This window comes from Vombatus ursinus, unplaced genomic scaffold (genome assembly GCF_900497805.2).
Source record: "Vombatus ursinus unplaced genomic scaffold, bare-nosed wombat genome assembly UNPS02014798.1, whole genome shotgun sequence".
Taxonomy (NCBI): domain Eukaryota; kingdom Metazoa; phylum Chordata; class Mammalia; order Diprotodontia; family Vombatidae; genus Vombatus; species Vombatus ursinus.
The window spans coordinates 10,395,319-10,412,186 of NW_020954576.1; the positions used below are offsets into that span (position 1 = coordinate 10,395,319).

Genomic DNA, 16,868 nt, shown 5'->3' on the forward strand with positions numbered 1-16,868 from the left:
GCCTCAGTTCATGTAAGTCTTTCCAGTTTTTCTGAAATCCGCCAGCTTATCATTTCTATTTTTTTCAATTTTTAAACTTTCTTTATTATTCTTATTTTTTCTATGTTTCCCTTTTTTGGGTAATATTTTAAATTTATTTTAAATGTAAATACAAAATAAGAAAAGAAAAACATCGCCATGTACACAGCAGAGCATGAGAGGATTCAATATAAAATAATAAATTTCCATTTCAAAAAAACCTACTCATCATTTCTTATAGCACAATAGTACTCCATTACATTCATATACCACAATTTGTTCAACCACTCCCCAATTGATGGGCATCCCCTCAATTTCCAATTCTTTGCCACCACAAAAAGAGCTGCTATAAATATTTTTGTACATGTAGATCCTTTTCTCTTTTTTTAAAAAAATCTCTTTGGGATACAGACCTAGTAGTGGTATTGCTGGATCAAAGGGTATGTGCAGTTTAATTGCCCTTTGGGCAGAGTTCCAAATTGCTCTCTCTACATTATTTGGATTAGTTTTTAATAGTTGTTTTTCCAGAGGGTGGGAGTGAGGGAAATTGGGAAAATATCAGGAAAGGAGTTGGTACTTTCATTCTATCCATTACTATAAATTAAAGAACAGAGAGTGTTACAGATCCTTAGTTCTAAAGGACCTCAGTCCATCAAGTCCATCTGGAAATGCTTCAGGTTCATCACGTAGTCCAACCTGCACCTGAATCTAAATCTCCCAATATTGCCAGCAAGTCATCATTGAGTTACTTGAAGGCCTGTAATGATAAGGAACTCAATGCTTCCTGAGACCATTCACTTTCCTTTTGGACAGTTCTAATTCTTAAGAATTTTGTTTTTTTATATTAAATCCAAATCTGCTTCTTTGTAGCTTCTATATCTTGTTCTTATTTTTGTCCTTTGAGGCCTTTGAGGTCTTTGTATAATAACCTATTCATATTTTTGAAGATAGCTATTATGTTAAGCCTTCTTTTCTCAAAGTTAAGCATTCCTAGCCATCTGAACCATCTTCATGGCTTGGTCTCCTTTTACTATCAGGATTTCCCTCCTTCTGATATGCTTCCATTTGTCAATATCCTACCTAAAGTGTAATATGCAGAACTGAACAGGTATGGTCTGACCAGCAGAGTGGTTTGTTTTTTTTTTTGTTCAGTCATTTTTCAGTCATTTCCAATTCTACATGCCCCCATTTGAGGTTTTCTTGGCAAAGGTACTGGAGTGGTTTACCATTTCTTTCTCCAGCTCATTTTACAGATGAGGTAACTGAGGCACACAGAATTCAGTGATTTTCCAGGGTCACATAGCTAGTAAGTGTCTGAGGCCAGAATTGAACTTTTTAGGAAGACTTACCTTCTTGACTGCAGGCCAAGTGCTCTATCACTGTGCCACCTAGTTGCTTCCTTGCAGAGTATAGCAGAGTTATTATCTTACCTTACTTTGAAAAGTAGAGATTTACAATGTAGCCTAAGGGCATGTTTGCTCTTTTTGTCTGCCATCTTGCACTATTAATTCATATTGAGCTAGAAGTTAAGAACTGAATACAGTATTCCAGTTATGGCTTGACCAGGGTTCAGAACTATAGAATTATAACTTCCCTCATTTTAGAGAAAATTTAATTATAACTAATTTAATCTTCATGAGTCCAAATCTGGCCTCAGACACTTACTAGCTGTGTGGCATTGGCAAATCACTTAACCCTATTTGCCTCAGTTTCCTCATCTGTAAAATGAGCTGGAGAAAGAAATGGCAAACCACTCTAGTATTTCTGCCAAGAAAAACCCCAAACGGAGGCAGGAAGAGTCAGACATGACTGAAACAACTCAAGAACAACTACTTCCTGTTCCAAGTCCAGCACTCTAGCCACTGTGCCAACTAGCTGCCTCCTAGGTGGACAGATAGTGATTAGTGGGAGAGTGTTCAAAGAAGGGTGACCAGGATGGTGAAAGGCCACATTGTCATGCCATATGAGGCTCAGTTGAAAGAACTGGGACTCCTGAGCCAGAAGAAGACGAGATTTAGAGGGGTCATGATAGCTACCTTTAAAGATCTGAAAATGGAAAAGTAGTTAGATTTGTTCTCCTTGGACCCAAGGGGCAGAACCTATTGGCCCTCACTAGAGTTTTTCTAGCAAAGGGCAAATGGCCACCTATCAGAGATGTTGTCAAGAGGATTCTTAGGTTGGACTACTTGGCTTCTAAGGTTCCTTCCAACTCTGATTCTGCGAGTCAAACAAACCAAATGTGGACTAATCTTTTGAAACAAACACTATGAAGGAATCATCTACAAGTAATTAAAAAGTCCCAGTATCTTGTCACTAAAAGGAACTTACATTTCCTCTAGTCCAACCTCCTGATATAGCTTTAATTTTAGTCGGAGGAAAAAGCCACTTCATTTATCATAATATAAAAACAAATAATTAATAATAATAATGACAATAATTACCACTTGCATATTGATGATACTTTATAAGCCAATTTGCATCTAATGTTTATACTCCAAAATGATGTCATTAGCCATAGTTGACATTTATACGTAACTGATATTATTTTGGGAGTAGTTAACCTTTTTGTGGAGCGCTGAATCCTAACAAAGCACTTATCTTCATTATCACTTCTGGGTCTCACAATAGACTATTATCTCCATTTGTAGATGAAGAGACTAAGGTTTAGAGAGGTTTAATACTTTTCTGAAGGTCACATCACGAGCAGCTAAACAGAGTTGGAGCAGAAGCCCAGGTCTCCTGTCCGCTGGTCCCATTTTCTCTGATCTACCGCAGAGTTTATGCCTATTTTAGTTTTTAGGGATATTCATAACCATTTGTAGCATCTAATGAGGAAACTGATTCAGTGCTGTTTCCTTTTCTTCTCCCTCCCTTTAACTATGTACTCTCTTTGCTAGAGTTTTGAATGCTCTGTGGATACACCAGTACTACTACTACTAAAGAAGGCTAATCAGAGTGTCCAATGATACTAAATCAATCAATCAATATTTACTAAGCCCTTACTATACCCCAGACACTCTGCTAAGTGCTAAGTTCTGCATGTACCACTGTCTTTTCAATCAATCAGTCAACAAGTTTTTATTAAGCACCTATAATGTCCCAGTGTTAAGAGCTAAACCCTGAATGTACCACTTGTCTTTTCAATCAATCGTTCAAAAATGAAACACTCCTTAATCTCAAAGAGTTTGTGCTCTACTGGGAAAACTGTATATAAGCAAATGCAACAATCTATGCAAAGTAAATACAGGACAATGGAAAGGAAGTCACTAACTTGGGGCAGTGGGATTAGGAAAGGCTCTTGAAGAAGGCACTTGTAGAAGGGGACCCTTGAGCTGAGCCTTGAAGGAAGATAGGGATTCCAAGAAGTAAAGGTGATGAGAAAGGGCATTCCAGGCCTGTGCAAAAAGTCTGGAGTTGGGAAGATGGAAGATGGCGTGGAGCAGCAGCAAATAGGCCAGATTGACAGCACCTCTTGATGTGTAAGTCAAGACCTTACACTCGTGATGTCATTGGTCTTCTTCGAGAACAAAGGGTGAACAACAACAACAATCTCTATCCATGAAAGGAGTAATGTACAATAAGCCAGGTGGGAATGAGAGTCTATTTCTTCAAAAGCCGGGGCTTAAATTCATCTCCACCAGGGTTGGTACTGTTATTGAGGTGAGTTAATGGTTTGAGAAACAGGGGCTCTGCTGAAGTGCTAGCTGTGCACTGAGTGCCTGGGGACTTAGAAGCCATGTATGTCCTCACTCTCAACAACTGACTTTTCTTGAGTGCCTGTGGTGTGAACAGCACAGTACAGAAAGATTCCCTGCTGCTCACCTCCAAGGGGTCTATCATTTGTTTTCTCACTCTATGCCTCAGATAACCCTTAATGCAGGGAGAATCCAACTCAGCTAACAGAAAGGAAGCTGAACCAGAAAACACTGTAGAGTCACCGGAGAAGAGACTGTGTGAAACATGAATGATAGGCAGACAATGCCGCCGTAAGTGAAGGATGGAAACCAGCATTTATTAAGCACCTACTATGTGCAAGGCACTGACCTTAGTGCTTTACTAATATTATCTCATTTGACCTTCACAACAACCCTGTAAAGTAGATGTTATTATTATCCTCATTTTAAAAATGAGGAAATTCAGGCAGACTAAGGTTAAGTGACTTGGTCAAAGCCACACATGTAGTGTCTGAGGGCAGATTTGAACTTAGTTGTTGTTATTGTTGTTTGTCCTTTGTTCTCAAAGAGGACCAATGACAGTGGGAAGGTGATGTTATGACTAGCAACTGAATTGGATTAAGTGAGGCAAGGCTGTAGAAAGTCACCAGCCTCACTCTCCTCTGGAGTCATCTGGGTCCAGTGGCCAGATATAGATCAGGATGACTGGAGATGGTCCTGATGCAGTGGGAGACCTTGGCCTTTTTATACTAAAGTCTTTAACAGTTCTTAGTTTGACCGAGGCAATACCCATTCGGAGATTAAGGCTAGGTAAGAAAGTGGACAAAAAGAGGCAGCTAGGTGGCACAGTGGATAGACCACTGGCCCTGAAGTCAGGATGACCTGAGTTCAAATCCAGCTTCAGACCAAACACTTGACACTTACTAGTTGTGTGACCCTGGGCAAGTCACTTAACCCCAATTGCCTAAAAAAAAAAAAAAAAAAAAAAAAAAGGAGACAAAGAATGGTTTCTTTTACCTAGTCAAAAAAACCAAACCACAACAAAAACCTAGTTGTTACAGAAGAAACAAAAGGGAACTAGGAAAAAGTAAGGGGTGGGAGAAGGAAGCAATTTGTTGTTCAGTTGACTTTTCATGACCCCATTTGGGGTTTTCTTGGCAAAGATATTGGAATAGTTCGGCATTTCCTTTTCCAGATCATTTTACAGATGAGGAAACTGAGACAAACAGGGATAAGTGACTTACTAGACAGCTAGTAAGTGTCTGAGGCCATACTTGAACTCAGATCTTCCTGACTCCAGGGCCAGCATTCTATCCACTGTGCTACTTAGCTGCCCATAAGAAGCTTGGGGATGAATAACCAAAGGGAATGAGGGTAGGAGGGGTATGCCGTATTTTTGTTTTTTGTTTTGTTTTGGTTATTTTTGCCTTGATTTTGTTCAGATTTCAATGGAGCAAATGAAGGATGTTCCACTCTAAAGGTCCCTCTGTCCCACCACATCCTCTGCCATTTTGTCTTAATAAAGTTTGTGTATTGCAGCTTTTTCAGGTCAATTATGTTGTCAGGGACAACAGAGTAAAGATACCTGGCCATAAATCCCAAAGGATTTAAGATAAACTGAACTTCGGAGTTACTTTATCATACACAGTAGGTAATTTATCTGTATTTGCTCGACAAGTAAAGCACTCTCAGTTGCCTAACATTGATATTGTGAGTACACCCTAATGGGACTTTAGAACTAAAAGAACTTTCAATAACAGAACCAAAACACCAAGGTGACTTGGAGTCATTTAAAAGCTATCAAGTCTTTAGTCTATCAAAAATCAGTCAATCAATAAACATTTATTAAGTGCCTACTATATGCTAGTCACTGTGAAATGCTTCTTTGTAAGGAATTTTACATTGTTCCTCCAGCCAAATTAAATGATCTTTGATGATATCTAGTTTCCCTTTATTATTCTCATACAATGAATACATTTGAATTTATTTAAATGTAGTAACCCTCTTAAAGGGTAGTGGTTTGGTTCAGATTAGGTTGTTGTATTTTATTGTGCATAGTGAATTGGAATGATTACCTGAGACACTGGGTTAATCATTTTTTTGTTATACACTGATGTGTTTTGTTTTGTTATACACTGACTCTGTGTTGTATGATCACTAATGCCAACTCTATTGTACCTGATTTTGTAAGGGACTGCAAAGTTCCAAACCCTAGGGAAGCATGTAATGGCCCTTGTGAGACAGGGGACAGATTCTGCCTCTTTTGTAGGTAGGAGTGACCAGAACCTATGTAGACTTCTGGGATTTTAAATTTCCCTGGACTGAGGTAACACTGCATGTGATTGGATTTGGCAAGTATGAGATCTGGCAGCACATGGAGTTTGAATGGGGGAAGAGATCAGGAGAAAAGGCAGAAACAGCAGCCATGTCCATGGAGAGCAGAGCAGAGACCATTCAGTGGCATGGAAAGCAACTGGGCTCCTCCTGGGGGAGGTCAGTGTCATTGTCCACAGCAGGCAAATGAGACCACATCAAGCAGTTTGGAAGAATGCTGTAAGCAAGGTTGTGGACTTTCGTCACCTCAGCTATGAAGCCCGGAGGGATGCTTTCTTTCTCCTCTCCTCTCTTATTTCTCTATTTGTTTAAACTAAACAGTGCCCCTACTCTGTTGTATTTTTTCTACCCCCTTGCTGATAGAAGATTGTGAGACTAATTCTCTTTTTCTAAATGAGTTGGTTCCTAATGTCTTCTGGCATGAGGTTATTTTGAGATCAGAGTGTGCATGGGAGTGGGGGCAGGGATGGTCCTGAGGGGTTTTGAATTTCACAGATTCTCTATACTAGGACCCTGCTGTTCTGTTGCAGAGGCAAAAAGACCTCCCTAGGGGTTATCAAGTTACAGTTTGGTTTTATTAATAATCCTATAATTCTACCATGTAGAGTCCTAAAGCCTGAACTTGGAGTTCACTTAGATTTACCCTAAAAGAATAAACTGGTAAGCCATGGTTTACCTGAGAGTGTTGGCATCAGTCCTTAAGGCAAAACTCCATTCCTTTTACCCAAAGGGAAGGGGGAGATAGCTAGAAGGGACCAAAAGAGACAGTCTTGCCTCCCAACTGATCAGGTAGATATGGTCACTGAAGATTTCAGCCCAGCTCTTTTCTGGTTGAGTGGAAAGTGAGGAGAGCATGGGCCTCTCTTGTGCTCCAGAGTGACATCTTCTGGTCACCCAAACAAAAATCCCATCTTACATGTTTCTTTTTAGGATACACCAAAGGAAACGGAGGGGGTATCATTCTTATTTTACAGATTGGCCTTCTCTGAAGTCCTCATCCAGTTGTGGCTCATAAGTGATGCTTGCCACCAAGCAGAGGCCAAGCTCTGGCAGATGGAAAAGTCAGTCAGTCAACAAATATTTAGTTAGCACTCAGTAGGTGCCAAGTATTGTTCCGAGCAATGGGTATACATAGAAAGACAATAATGATTTCTAGCATAGGGTGAGCAGTGGTGCATTTCCACCAGGGAATAGCCTGGCTAAGTGTGGAGAGGCTTATTACTAGAAGACTGATCACCAAGTGATAAATTCTTTTTTGGCCACAGCAATTCATGAAGATAATAATGATGATGATGATGATTGATGATGATGATGATAGTGATAGACTTTTATATGGTACTTTAAATAAGAATTTGTGATGTAAGTATATTGAACCAGACCTATGATTTCACTGTCACGAGGAGCTCCCAAAGAGGAAACCCCTTTCCCTCCCAATTCATACTGGTACATGTTCTACAACTTATAGCCTTAGAGAATTGCCTGGGGCACTGAGATATAAAGTGACTTGTCCAGAGTCATTTCGCCAGGACAAATAATGCCTTGAACCTGGATCTTCTTTGAGGTCAACTTTCTATGCATTTACCGCTCTGAAGTAAGTATTTCAGGTATCATTATTCCCATTTTACAGATGAGGAAATTGAGGTTCACATAACTGAAGTGATTTGCTCAATCACTGAAGTCACACAGACAGGAGGCATCTGAGGCGGAATTCAAACCCAGGGCTTCCTGACTCCAAGTCCAGCTTTACCATACTTCCTTTCAAAATTGTCTATACAATTGTCTACAAAATTGTGTGGAGATATTGTGATTTGTCACTGCGGAAGGAAGTATCATGTATCTTTGGAAAATTTCTAGATTGGAGAAAATAAGATAAACAATCATTTGTCCAGTGCTCTACAACAAGCTGGTGCCTGAACCCAGGATAGAATTCCAATCTCCAAAGAGACTGAAAGAGAACATAAAACATATGTTTCTTTATCCCAAAGTTTATTCTCATCTCCAGGCACCATTTTGGTTTGGATCCAGTACTCATTCTATACGGGTTTAATTCAAGGATAGCACATGGGCCCTCAAGGTGGCAGGTTCCCCACCCCTGGAGCTGGAGGAGCTCTAAGAGATTTAGTCTAATCAAGGTTTTGAAGTTAAGATTAACCTTATAGAAATATAAAGTTTCTTTGTAAAACAGGTAAGTTGTGGGGGGCTAGCCTCCTCCTAATTCTGGTAATGGTGGGAAGGTGGCAAGACAAGTGTTGGTTTCACTGCAGACTATTAAATTTGTCAGTCAATAAACATTTATTAAGCACCTACTATTTGTATATTTTTTAAACCTATCTTTCTCCAACTAGATTCCTACCTCCTCAAGGGCAGGCTGGGCCATATCTTCTTGTCTAGTGCTTTGCCCAGGATGGACATTTGATAAATGCTGATGACCTGGCATAACTGACCTTTGGATATGCAAGAATATCATTCTCACTAGCCTAGAGTAGGAGGAAGGTGATAGATGGGGATGAAACACAGTTTCCATAGCTTCCTATATCTAGTTGTATGACTGCTGAGGGAAAAGAACCCTGGGCAGTCAGGTCGATAAAAAAACAGACAGCAGAGCCACAGCTTGGATTTATAGTCAAATTTACTCTAGTGTTCACTCAACATTCCACAGTTGCAGAAAGGGCATTTACAGAACAACTAACAGCAGGCAGTGCTACAGGAAAGACAAAGGTCGCTCCACATAGGATGTGTACATCAGAGAGGCACCGAGCCTCCACGGGGTGCAAATGAGGGAGAACAAGTCAATCCTCGTCTCTCTTCTCTCTCAAAGAGGAGGATGGGAAAGTAAGAAATAGAGACACTCTAGATTAGCCAGGACTTACATTCTCTCCAGGAAAGGAAATAAAAATGGTACAGTTGGTCAAAAGGTCTTTAATTGGATACATAATGAAGATTCTTGGCTGCAATTTTCTTTCCTCCATGAAAAAACAGTGCTCATCCCCAATAAGTATATTCACTGAAATGAATTAACTTAATGCATTTTAACGTTGGGCTTCATAATGATTAAAAAAAAAAAACCCAACCCCTAGCCCCATGTTTAATTCTACTTGGCACATGTATCATTTGTTGTAAAAATGTACACTGCTTCTTTAATAAGTCAATTTAAAAAGCACAGCACCCTAGGCCATTTTGAATTAGGCAGCAAGAAGAGTAATAATCTTCTCTATTATCCTCTAATGCTAAAAGCATGCAGAATTTCTATGGGAGGTTTTCACAGACAGAAAAGGGGACACTTGCATTACAAATGGACTCAGAGAATGGTACAAAAGAACTTTTTCTCTCTGAAGGGGTTTTCTGATGCAGGCACTGGTATGATAAGGGGGTCTTCTCGGATGTGGGCATCACAGTATGCCAGTAGGTCTGCTGCAGCCTTAGAGACCTGCAAGGAAAACAAGATGAAAAAAAAATTGTTGGCATCAGTACACTGGGTGTGGTTCAATGATAACTTACATTTCTGTGTGACTTTAGGGTTGTAAAATGTTGTCCTCACAACAGCCCTGTGAGGTAGGCAGTGAAACTATTAGGATACCCATTTTACAGAATGAAAGGCAAAGCAAGGCAACAAGCTTTGTTAAGTGCTTACTCTGTGCCATGAACTGTGTTAAGTGTTGGATATACAAATAAAAGCAAAAAGAAAGACAGTCCCTGCCCTTTAAGATTCTAATGGGAAGTGGTCAATTTTCTAGCATGGCACTGGTAGACTGTCCAGGTTTCATAGCAGCGCCATGCCAGAAAATTGAACCCCTTCCATTTGAATTGTCCTAAGAAGATTCTGCCGATCACTTGGCAAGATAAGGTTCTGGATGCTGAAGCCTTCTCTTGAGCTAAACTGCTAAGCATTCAAACTCTACTGCAGAGATCATGCAACTCTGATATGCTGGCCACATCATTCGAATGTCAAACCTATATTTGACTAAAAGACTATTTTACAGAGAACTCAAACAAGGTAACTGTTCACACGGAGGTCAAAAGAAGCAATACAAAGACACTCTCAAAGTGTCTCTGAAGAATTTTGTTATTGATTGTGGGACATGGGAGACACTGGCACAAGACTGCCCAGCATGGTGCGCTCCCATCAAAGAACTGATGTCCTGTGCCCTGTGAGCAAAGAAGAATTGCAATAGGTCAAAAGAAACACGAGATGCACAAATTTAGAGACATCTCCAGTTCAAATGTTCAAATGGATTATTTGGGTCCGACTTGGGGCAGAGTCTCCAAGCTCATATTGTTCTGATCAGCCACTGTCTGACACATTACACTTTGACCCCAACCAACACTGTGATGTCATCTTGGTCTTCTTGCAGTACAAAGGACAATGACCATGACTATTTTAATGGGGAAACACCACACACAAAAAGCGGAGGGGGATGAAGTTACCAGTGTAGAAATATGGTGTGGAAGTCAGAAGCAGAGCAAGAAGAAACAGTGGTACTGGAAGGAGGAAGGTCAGGTGACTAGTTGTATCTATATGTGATAAATAAAAAAGCTAAATTGTAGAGATGCCTGCAATTGGGGAATGGCTGAACAAGTCATGACATATGATTGTGATGGATTACTACTGTGCTATAAGAAATGATGAACTCCATGACGGAAAATGCTATCCACATCCAAAGAAAGAACTATAGAGTCTGAATGCAGATGGAAGCATACTATTTTCACTTTTTTGTTGTTGTTTTTTCTTTCTCATGGTTTTTCTCATTTGTTCTGATTCTTCTTTCACAACACGACCAATGTGGAAATATGTTCGATATGATTATACGTGTATAACCTATATCAGCTTGCTTGCTGACTTGGGGAAGGAAGGGGGGAGGGAGGGAGAGAGAATAATTTGGAACTCAAAGTCTTACAAAAATAATGTTGAAAACTATCGTTACATGTAATTGGAAAAAATAAAATACTATTAAAAAGAAAAAAAGAAAAAGAAATGATGAGCTCAATGAGCTTAGAAAAATATGGACTTACTTACATGAAATGATAAAGAGCAAAATGAACAGAACCAAGAGAATGTTGAATACGGTAACAACAATATTGTTTTAAGAACAACTTTGAGCAAATAATTTATTTTGACTATTATAAATATCCAAATTAATTACAAAGGACATATGAAGGAAGATGCTATCTGCATCCAGAGAAATAACTGATAAATAGAAGTAGGTACAGAATGATTTTGCATATAGATAACATACAAACATATTTATGTCTAATGGTAGCAATGTCTAAGGTGGAGGGGCACAGGGAGGAAGAAGAAAAGGAAAAAAAAAGAAATTTACATGATAACTTTATTATATATTTAAAAGGAACAGCAAGTTGTACATAATAGATTTGCAGTTTCATGTGCAATTATCTTTTTATTATGCTATGCTGTGGAAATGCTTGTTTTATTCCTTAATTAAAAATAAAATAGATAAAATTTTTGGAAAAGCAGTACTCATGCAAGCCTGGCATGATGCATACTTTAAAACAAGCTTATAAAATAGCTCATCTCCTCCTGTCTCTTCTCAGAGCTTTCCCCATCAATCATCTTCTTTCTCTAATCTTTATTCTCTCTTTACCCATGGGCTCTTTCCCTATTGCCTACAATCATGCAGATCTCCTCAATTCTTAATGAAAACAAAACAAAACAAAACACAAAAAACCTTCTCTAGAATCTGTCATCCCTCCAAACTATCATTTTGCTGCTGGAGTTGATTTCTCTGCAAAGAAAAGTAGACATTATGGCAGATGTGGAAAATATGATTCAGCTAGAATAAGAGGAAGAAACATTTTCAAGAGATGCTTACAATGGTTCTGTGAATACTCAAGCTTTGCCATCTGCCCTGTCACTGCCCCCTGAGGACTTCCAGGCTTCACCTGCAGAGGCCAGGCACTGTCATTTGACCTAGTGACATAATGTTAGAAGCTCTGGTGCTTGCTCTCTGCCTGTTGCTGAACCCTTAGGATTTCCAGGCCTTTCCATCTGTCCTTTAATTGACCTTTTTAAAAAACGTGTTGCACTCCCCAGTTAAGAGTTTCAGCTCCCTGAGAGTTGAGACTATTTAGATTTTTAAATTTATATTCCCAGGGCTTGGAATAGTGCTTAAACATAAGCATCTAATAAATGCTTTTTCATGCATTCATTCAATGCTTTTCTCTCCCTTTACATAGTCAAATTCATAGAAAAATCTGTCTACACTACCGCCTTCTATTTCTTCACTTTCACCTCTTCAAGTCCTTGTAGAATGGCTTTCCAACATTACCACTTCAGTGAAAGTGCTTTCTCCAAGGTTACCAATAATCTCTAAAGTACAAAATTCAAGAGTATTTTCTCAGTCTTTATCTTTTATGACCTTCCTGCACCACTTAAAACTATTTACCAGGTTGTCTTTCCTGTGTTTTCACCATGCTATTCCTTCTGGTTCTCCACTTATCTGGCCGCTCCTTCTCAGTCTCCCTTGCTGTATCTGCATCCCACCTCCTATGTGTGTATACCCCAATGTTCTGTCCTGGGCCCTCCTCTCTCTTCACTTTCTCTTGGTGACTTCATCAGCCACTTTGATTCAATGCCCAATTCTGTGCGGACTATATATCCAACCATCATCTCTCTCCTGAGCTCCAGGCTTGTACCATCAACTGGCTATTAGACATCTCTACCCGGATATCTCGAAGCAATCTCAAACTCCACATGGTCAGCACACAACTCCACCTTTCTTCTGAAACCTGCTTCTCTTCCTAGATTCCCTCCATCTGCTGATCGCACCACCATCCTTCCAGTCACTCAGGTCTGCCATCCCATTCATCCTTGATCATTCCTTCTCCCACAATCAGGTACCAAATCTCCTTGATTCTTCTTTCACATTAGGGTGAATCTCCTAATCCATCTCCCTGTTCCAGTCTATCCTCTCTCTAAAGCACCTTCTGCACAGTTGTCAAGTTGCTATTTCTCTCTCTCTCTCTTTTTTGTGTGTGTGGGGTTAAGTGACTTGCCCAGAGTCACACAGCTAGTGAGTGTTATGTGTCTGAGGTCGGATTTGAACTCAGGTCTTCCTGACTCCAGGGTCGGTGCTCTATCCACTGTGCCATCTAGCTACCCTCCCCCTCCCCCGCCCCAGTTGCTATTTCTAAACCACAGATTTGAATATATCTCTTCCTTACTTAAGAAGCTTCAGTGGCTTCCTATTCCCTTTAGGATAAACTACAAACTCCTCTATTCAGAGTTGAAAGGCCTTCACAATCTGGTGCTAGCTTCTCTTTTATATTTCTCCTCTTCCTTCATTCTATGATAGAGCTGAACAAACATGACATTCTATTTCCAGCCTCTGTGCCTTTATCCAGGCTGTCCCCCAGGCCTAGAATGCTCTTGCTTTTCCTCTACCTCTTGGAATATCTACAAACCAATCAGACCACAAGCATTTATTAAGCACTTACTATATGCCAGACACTGTGCTAAGGACAAAGGATATAAAGACAAAAAATAGTCTTTGCCCTCAAGAAGTTTACATCTTGATAAAGGAGACAATAGGGGTGTGTGTGTGTGTGTGTGTGTGTGTATAAAGCATGTGCGTGCATACATATAAAATGTACGTGTGTAAACACACACAAGTCATATGCAAATCAGATACAAGGTAAGCTTGGAAAGGAAGGTATGAGTAACTGGTGGGACCAGGTAAATCCTTTTTCAGTAGGTGGTGCTTGAGATGAATTTTGAAGGAATCCAGGAAATAGAAGAGATAAGGGAGAGCATTTTATGTATGGGGGACAGACTAAGGAGATGGAATATCCTGTATGAGGAACAGTCAGTAAGTTAACAAACTATTATCAAGAACTTACTGTGTGCCAGGCATTGTGCCAAATGCTGTGATTGTGAAGAAAAGTAAAAACTGTAGTCCTTGACCTCAAGGAGCTCACAGTCAGATGGGAGAGATGACATGGAAATGACGGGATACATACGTGATATATCCAGAGCGGACAGAAGGTAATCTCAGAGGAGAAAGCACCATGGGGAAGGGCTTCCTGCAGAAGGCAGGATTTGAGGGGAGTACTGAAGGACAACAGGGAAGCAAAGGGGTGGTGGTCAAGGGGATGAAGACGTTGTATTAGTGAAAAGACAGAGATGGGAGATAGAATATCATGGATGAAGAGGAAGTATGTAGACCATTTATGCTGGATGACAGTGTGTGGAGGGAGACTGGCTAATGAGGGCTCAGGCCTTAAAGAATATTGCTAGGCCTGGAGTCAGGAAGACCTGAGTTCAAATCTGCCCTCAGACACTTACTAGCTGTGTGACCCTGGGCAAGTCACTTAACTCTGTTTGCCTCAGTTTCCTCATCTGTCAAATAAGCTGGAGAAGGAAATGGGAAACCATTCCAGTATCTCTGCCAAGAAAACCCCAAATGGGGTCACAAAAAGTCAGACATAACTAAAATGACTGAACAACAACAATATCTGCTACCTGATTTTAATTTGACTCATGTTACCACAGGAGATCATTTGGTTTCTTCTACCCATGAATAACTGAAGGGCTGGTGCTATGCTCTGATGAATTTCCTGGTTGGCATCAGAGTCAGAAAGACCGAAAATGGAGACAGAACTGAGTTGTATATAAAAAAATTGATATACCCCTCCCTTGGCCTTTTTATGGGGGGAAGGAGGGGGAGAGTCCTTCTCTTTTTCTTAGCAGCTTTAAAGCATAGAAGATTGTTGTGAGTTACTGGGTAAGAGAGGGGCAGGCTGACCTATCTCCCACCCAGCTACCATGTGTCCCCGAGTGCATGATCCTCATTTCTGTTGTGTTTCTTCTTTTCCGATCTTGGATGAATGAGTATCTGCAGATAGAATAGAGCACATTATGACTTTGAGAGCTTCAAAAGGTTGAAAGAATCATTAAGAGGTTCCCTTAACAAACAGTGTCAGCAGCAAAGACCACTATATGAAGTAGCAGCAGTAGCTGAGTTCGGTGAGGAGGTAGGCCTGGGAATGATGTTCTTGATCTCTCCCAGAAGTGGACTGACCTGTCAGACGAGACATACGTAAGGAGCTACCCCAGCTGAGCAAGAGAATGCCACATCTATCCGGGATGCCCAGGAGCAAATTTGGGAGAGAGTCAGTGAAGAGAGAAAAGGACTCTTGGGGATCCTCCATCATAGATGTTCCCTAAATAGATGCCTTAGTGCCATTGTGCATGAAGTTCGAGCCCACTCTCCTCAGGGATAGAGGATGTACCTAGGAGACAGTGGACTCCTGGTTTGGGGGGATGTTTTGTAATGTTTCCCCCTGCTACACTTTTTCAGAAAACAGCCTTTTAAATTAATAACTAGTTAATCAATATTGGGGGGAGTAGCATATTGGAATGGGAGCCTGTGAGAAATATTAAAAGCTATAAACCTTTGTGGTTACCCCTAGAATCTTGAGGGGAAGGATTAGTCATCTGCTCTCTGGGAACCCTGACCATCAGTGTGATTTGAGTAGGAGAAATGGAATGGGGGAATGGTGTTATAAAAGTCCAAGAAGATTGGAAAAATAAGAAAAGGTCAAATTATGAAGAACCTTAAATACAAAAAGTCTTTATATTTGATCTTGGAGGTGTTAATAAGCTACTAGAGTTTATTGGGGGGGTGATATAGAAAAATCTGTATTTTAGAAAAATCATGTTGGAAGTTCTGTGGAAAATGGATTGGAGTGAGGAGAGACTTGAGGCAGGGAAACCAATGAAGATGTTATTGCAATAATCTCTTTTCAGTTCTGTTTTGTTTGACCTCCACAGAACAAGATGCTGGCTGGTGTTCCTCCACTCCACCCCCTTTCTAGCTTTCTTTTGTGTGTTGGCTTCCCCAACTAGATTGTAAGTTCCTGGAGGGCAGGGACTGTCTTTCTTTTTCTTATTTGTATCTCTTGCAGTTAGCACAGTATGTACTTAATAAAAGTTTACTGACTTGACTTGAATTGGATTGTTCAGGGGAGAGGTGATTCAGATTTAAACTTGGGTAGTGGCTATGAGAGTGGAGAGAAGGTAATCACATAGGCTTCCTTCCAGGGTTACTTCTTAGACGAGGCCTCTTCTGATTCCCTCCCTTCCCCCAAACTGCTTTGAATTCACTTTGTTGTCTTTTTAACCCCAGTGCCTAGCACAGTGGTTCCACATTAGAAGCTTAATAGATAGCTATTAAACTGAATAGGTTTATAGATCACAGAGCCAGAAGGGACCTCTGGAGATCATTTGGTGGATCCCCTCGCCTTCAGGCAAATTACGAATAAAATTCAGATAGTGGGATTCCAAGGATGGGAATTCAGACTGGGAGGACAAAAATGCCCTCCCCCCCTTTTCCTACTCTCTCCCTAGGACAGGAATTTTTAAGAGTTCCCAGATTCTATTTCCTCCTATCTGGAAGAAGACAGCTGAGAGTGCCTACTGATTTCCTTGCAAGTCTGGATGACTACTTTTCAGGAATTTTGTAGGAAGGATTCCTCTTTAGGCAAGGATTAGACTTAATGACTTCTGAGGCCCTTTCTGGCCCTGAGATTCTGTGACTTTGATCCTGACTCCAGGTCCAGCACTCTCTACACATGCACATGCATATGTGTGCATACATATACATACATATATATTCATGTGTATTCAAATATTCATATATACATAGAAGTAGCTGGTGATCTAGTGGATAGAGTGTGGGCCTGAACTCCAAAAGAGCTGAGTTCAAATTTGAATGCCGATACCTACTGTGTGACCCTGGGCAAGTCTGTCTGCCTCAGTTTCTTCATTTGCAAAATGGGGATAACAATAACACCTACCTCACAGGGTTGTTAGTAAAATGCTTTGCA

General features: G+C 40.4%; 1 protein-coding gene across 1 annotated transcript in view; it reads right to left on the reverse strand.

Annotated features, from left to right (window-relative positions):
• Nucleotides 1-9,097: 9,097 nt before the first annotated feature.
• Nucleotides 9,098-16,868, reverse strand: part of LOC114050081 (guanine nucleotide-binding protein G(I)/G(S)/G(O) subunit gamma-4) — an 83,316-nt gene continuing 75,545 nt past the window's right edge. Inside the window, exon 4 of the mRNA XM_027871628.1 lies at nt 9,098-9,453. Within this exon, the coding sequence (XP_027727429.1) occupies nt 9,325-9,453 (129 nt within the window). The 3' untranslated portion in view covers nt 9,098-9,324. The remainder of the gene's footprint in view (nt 9,454-16,868) is intronic.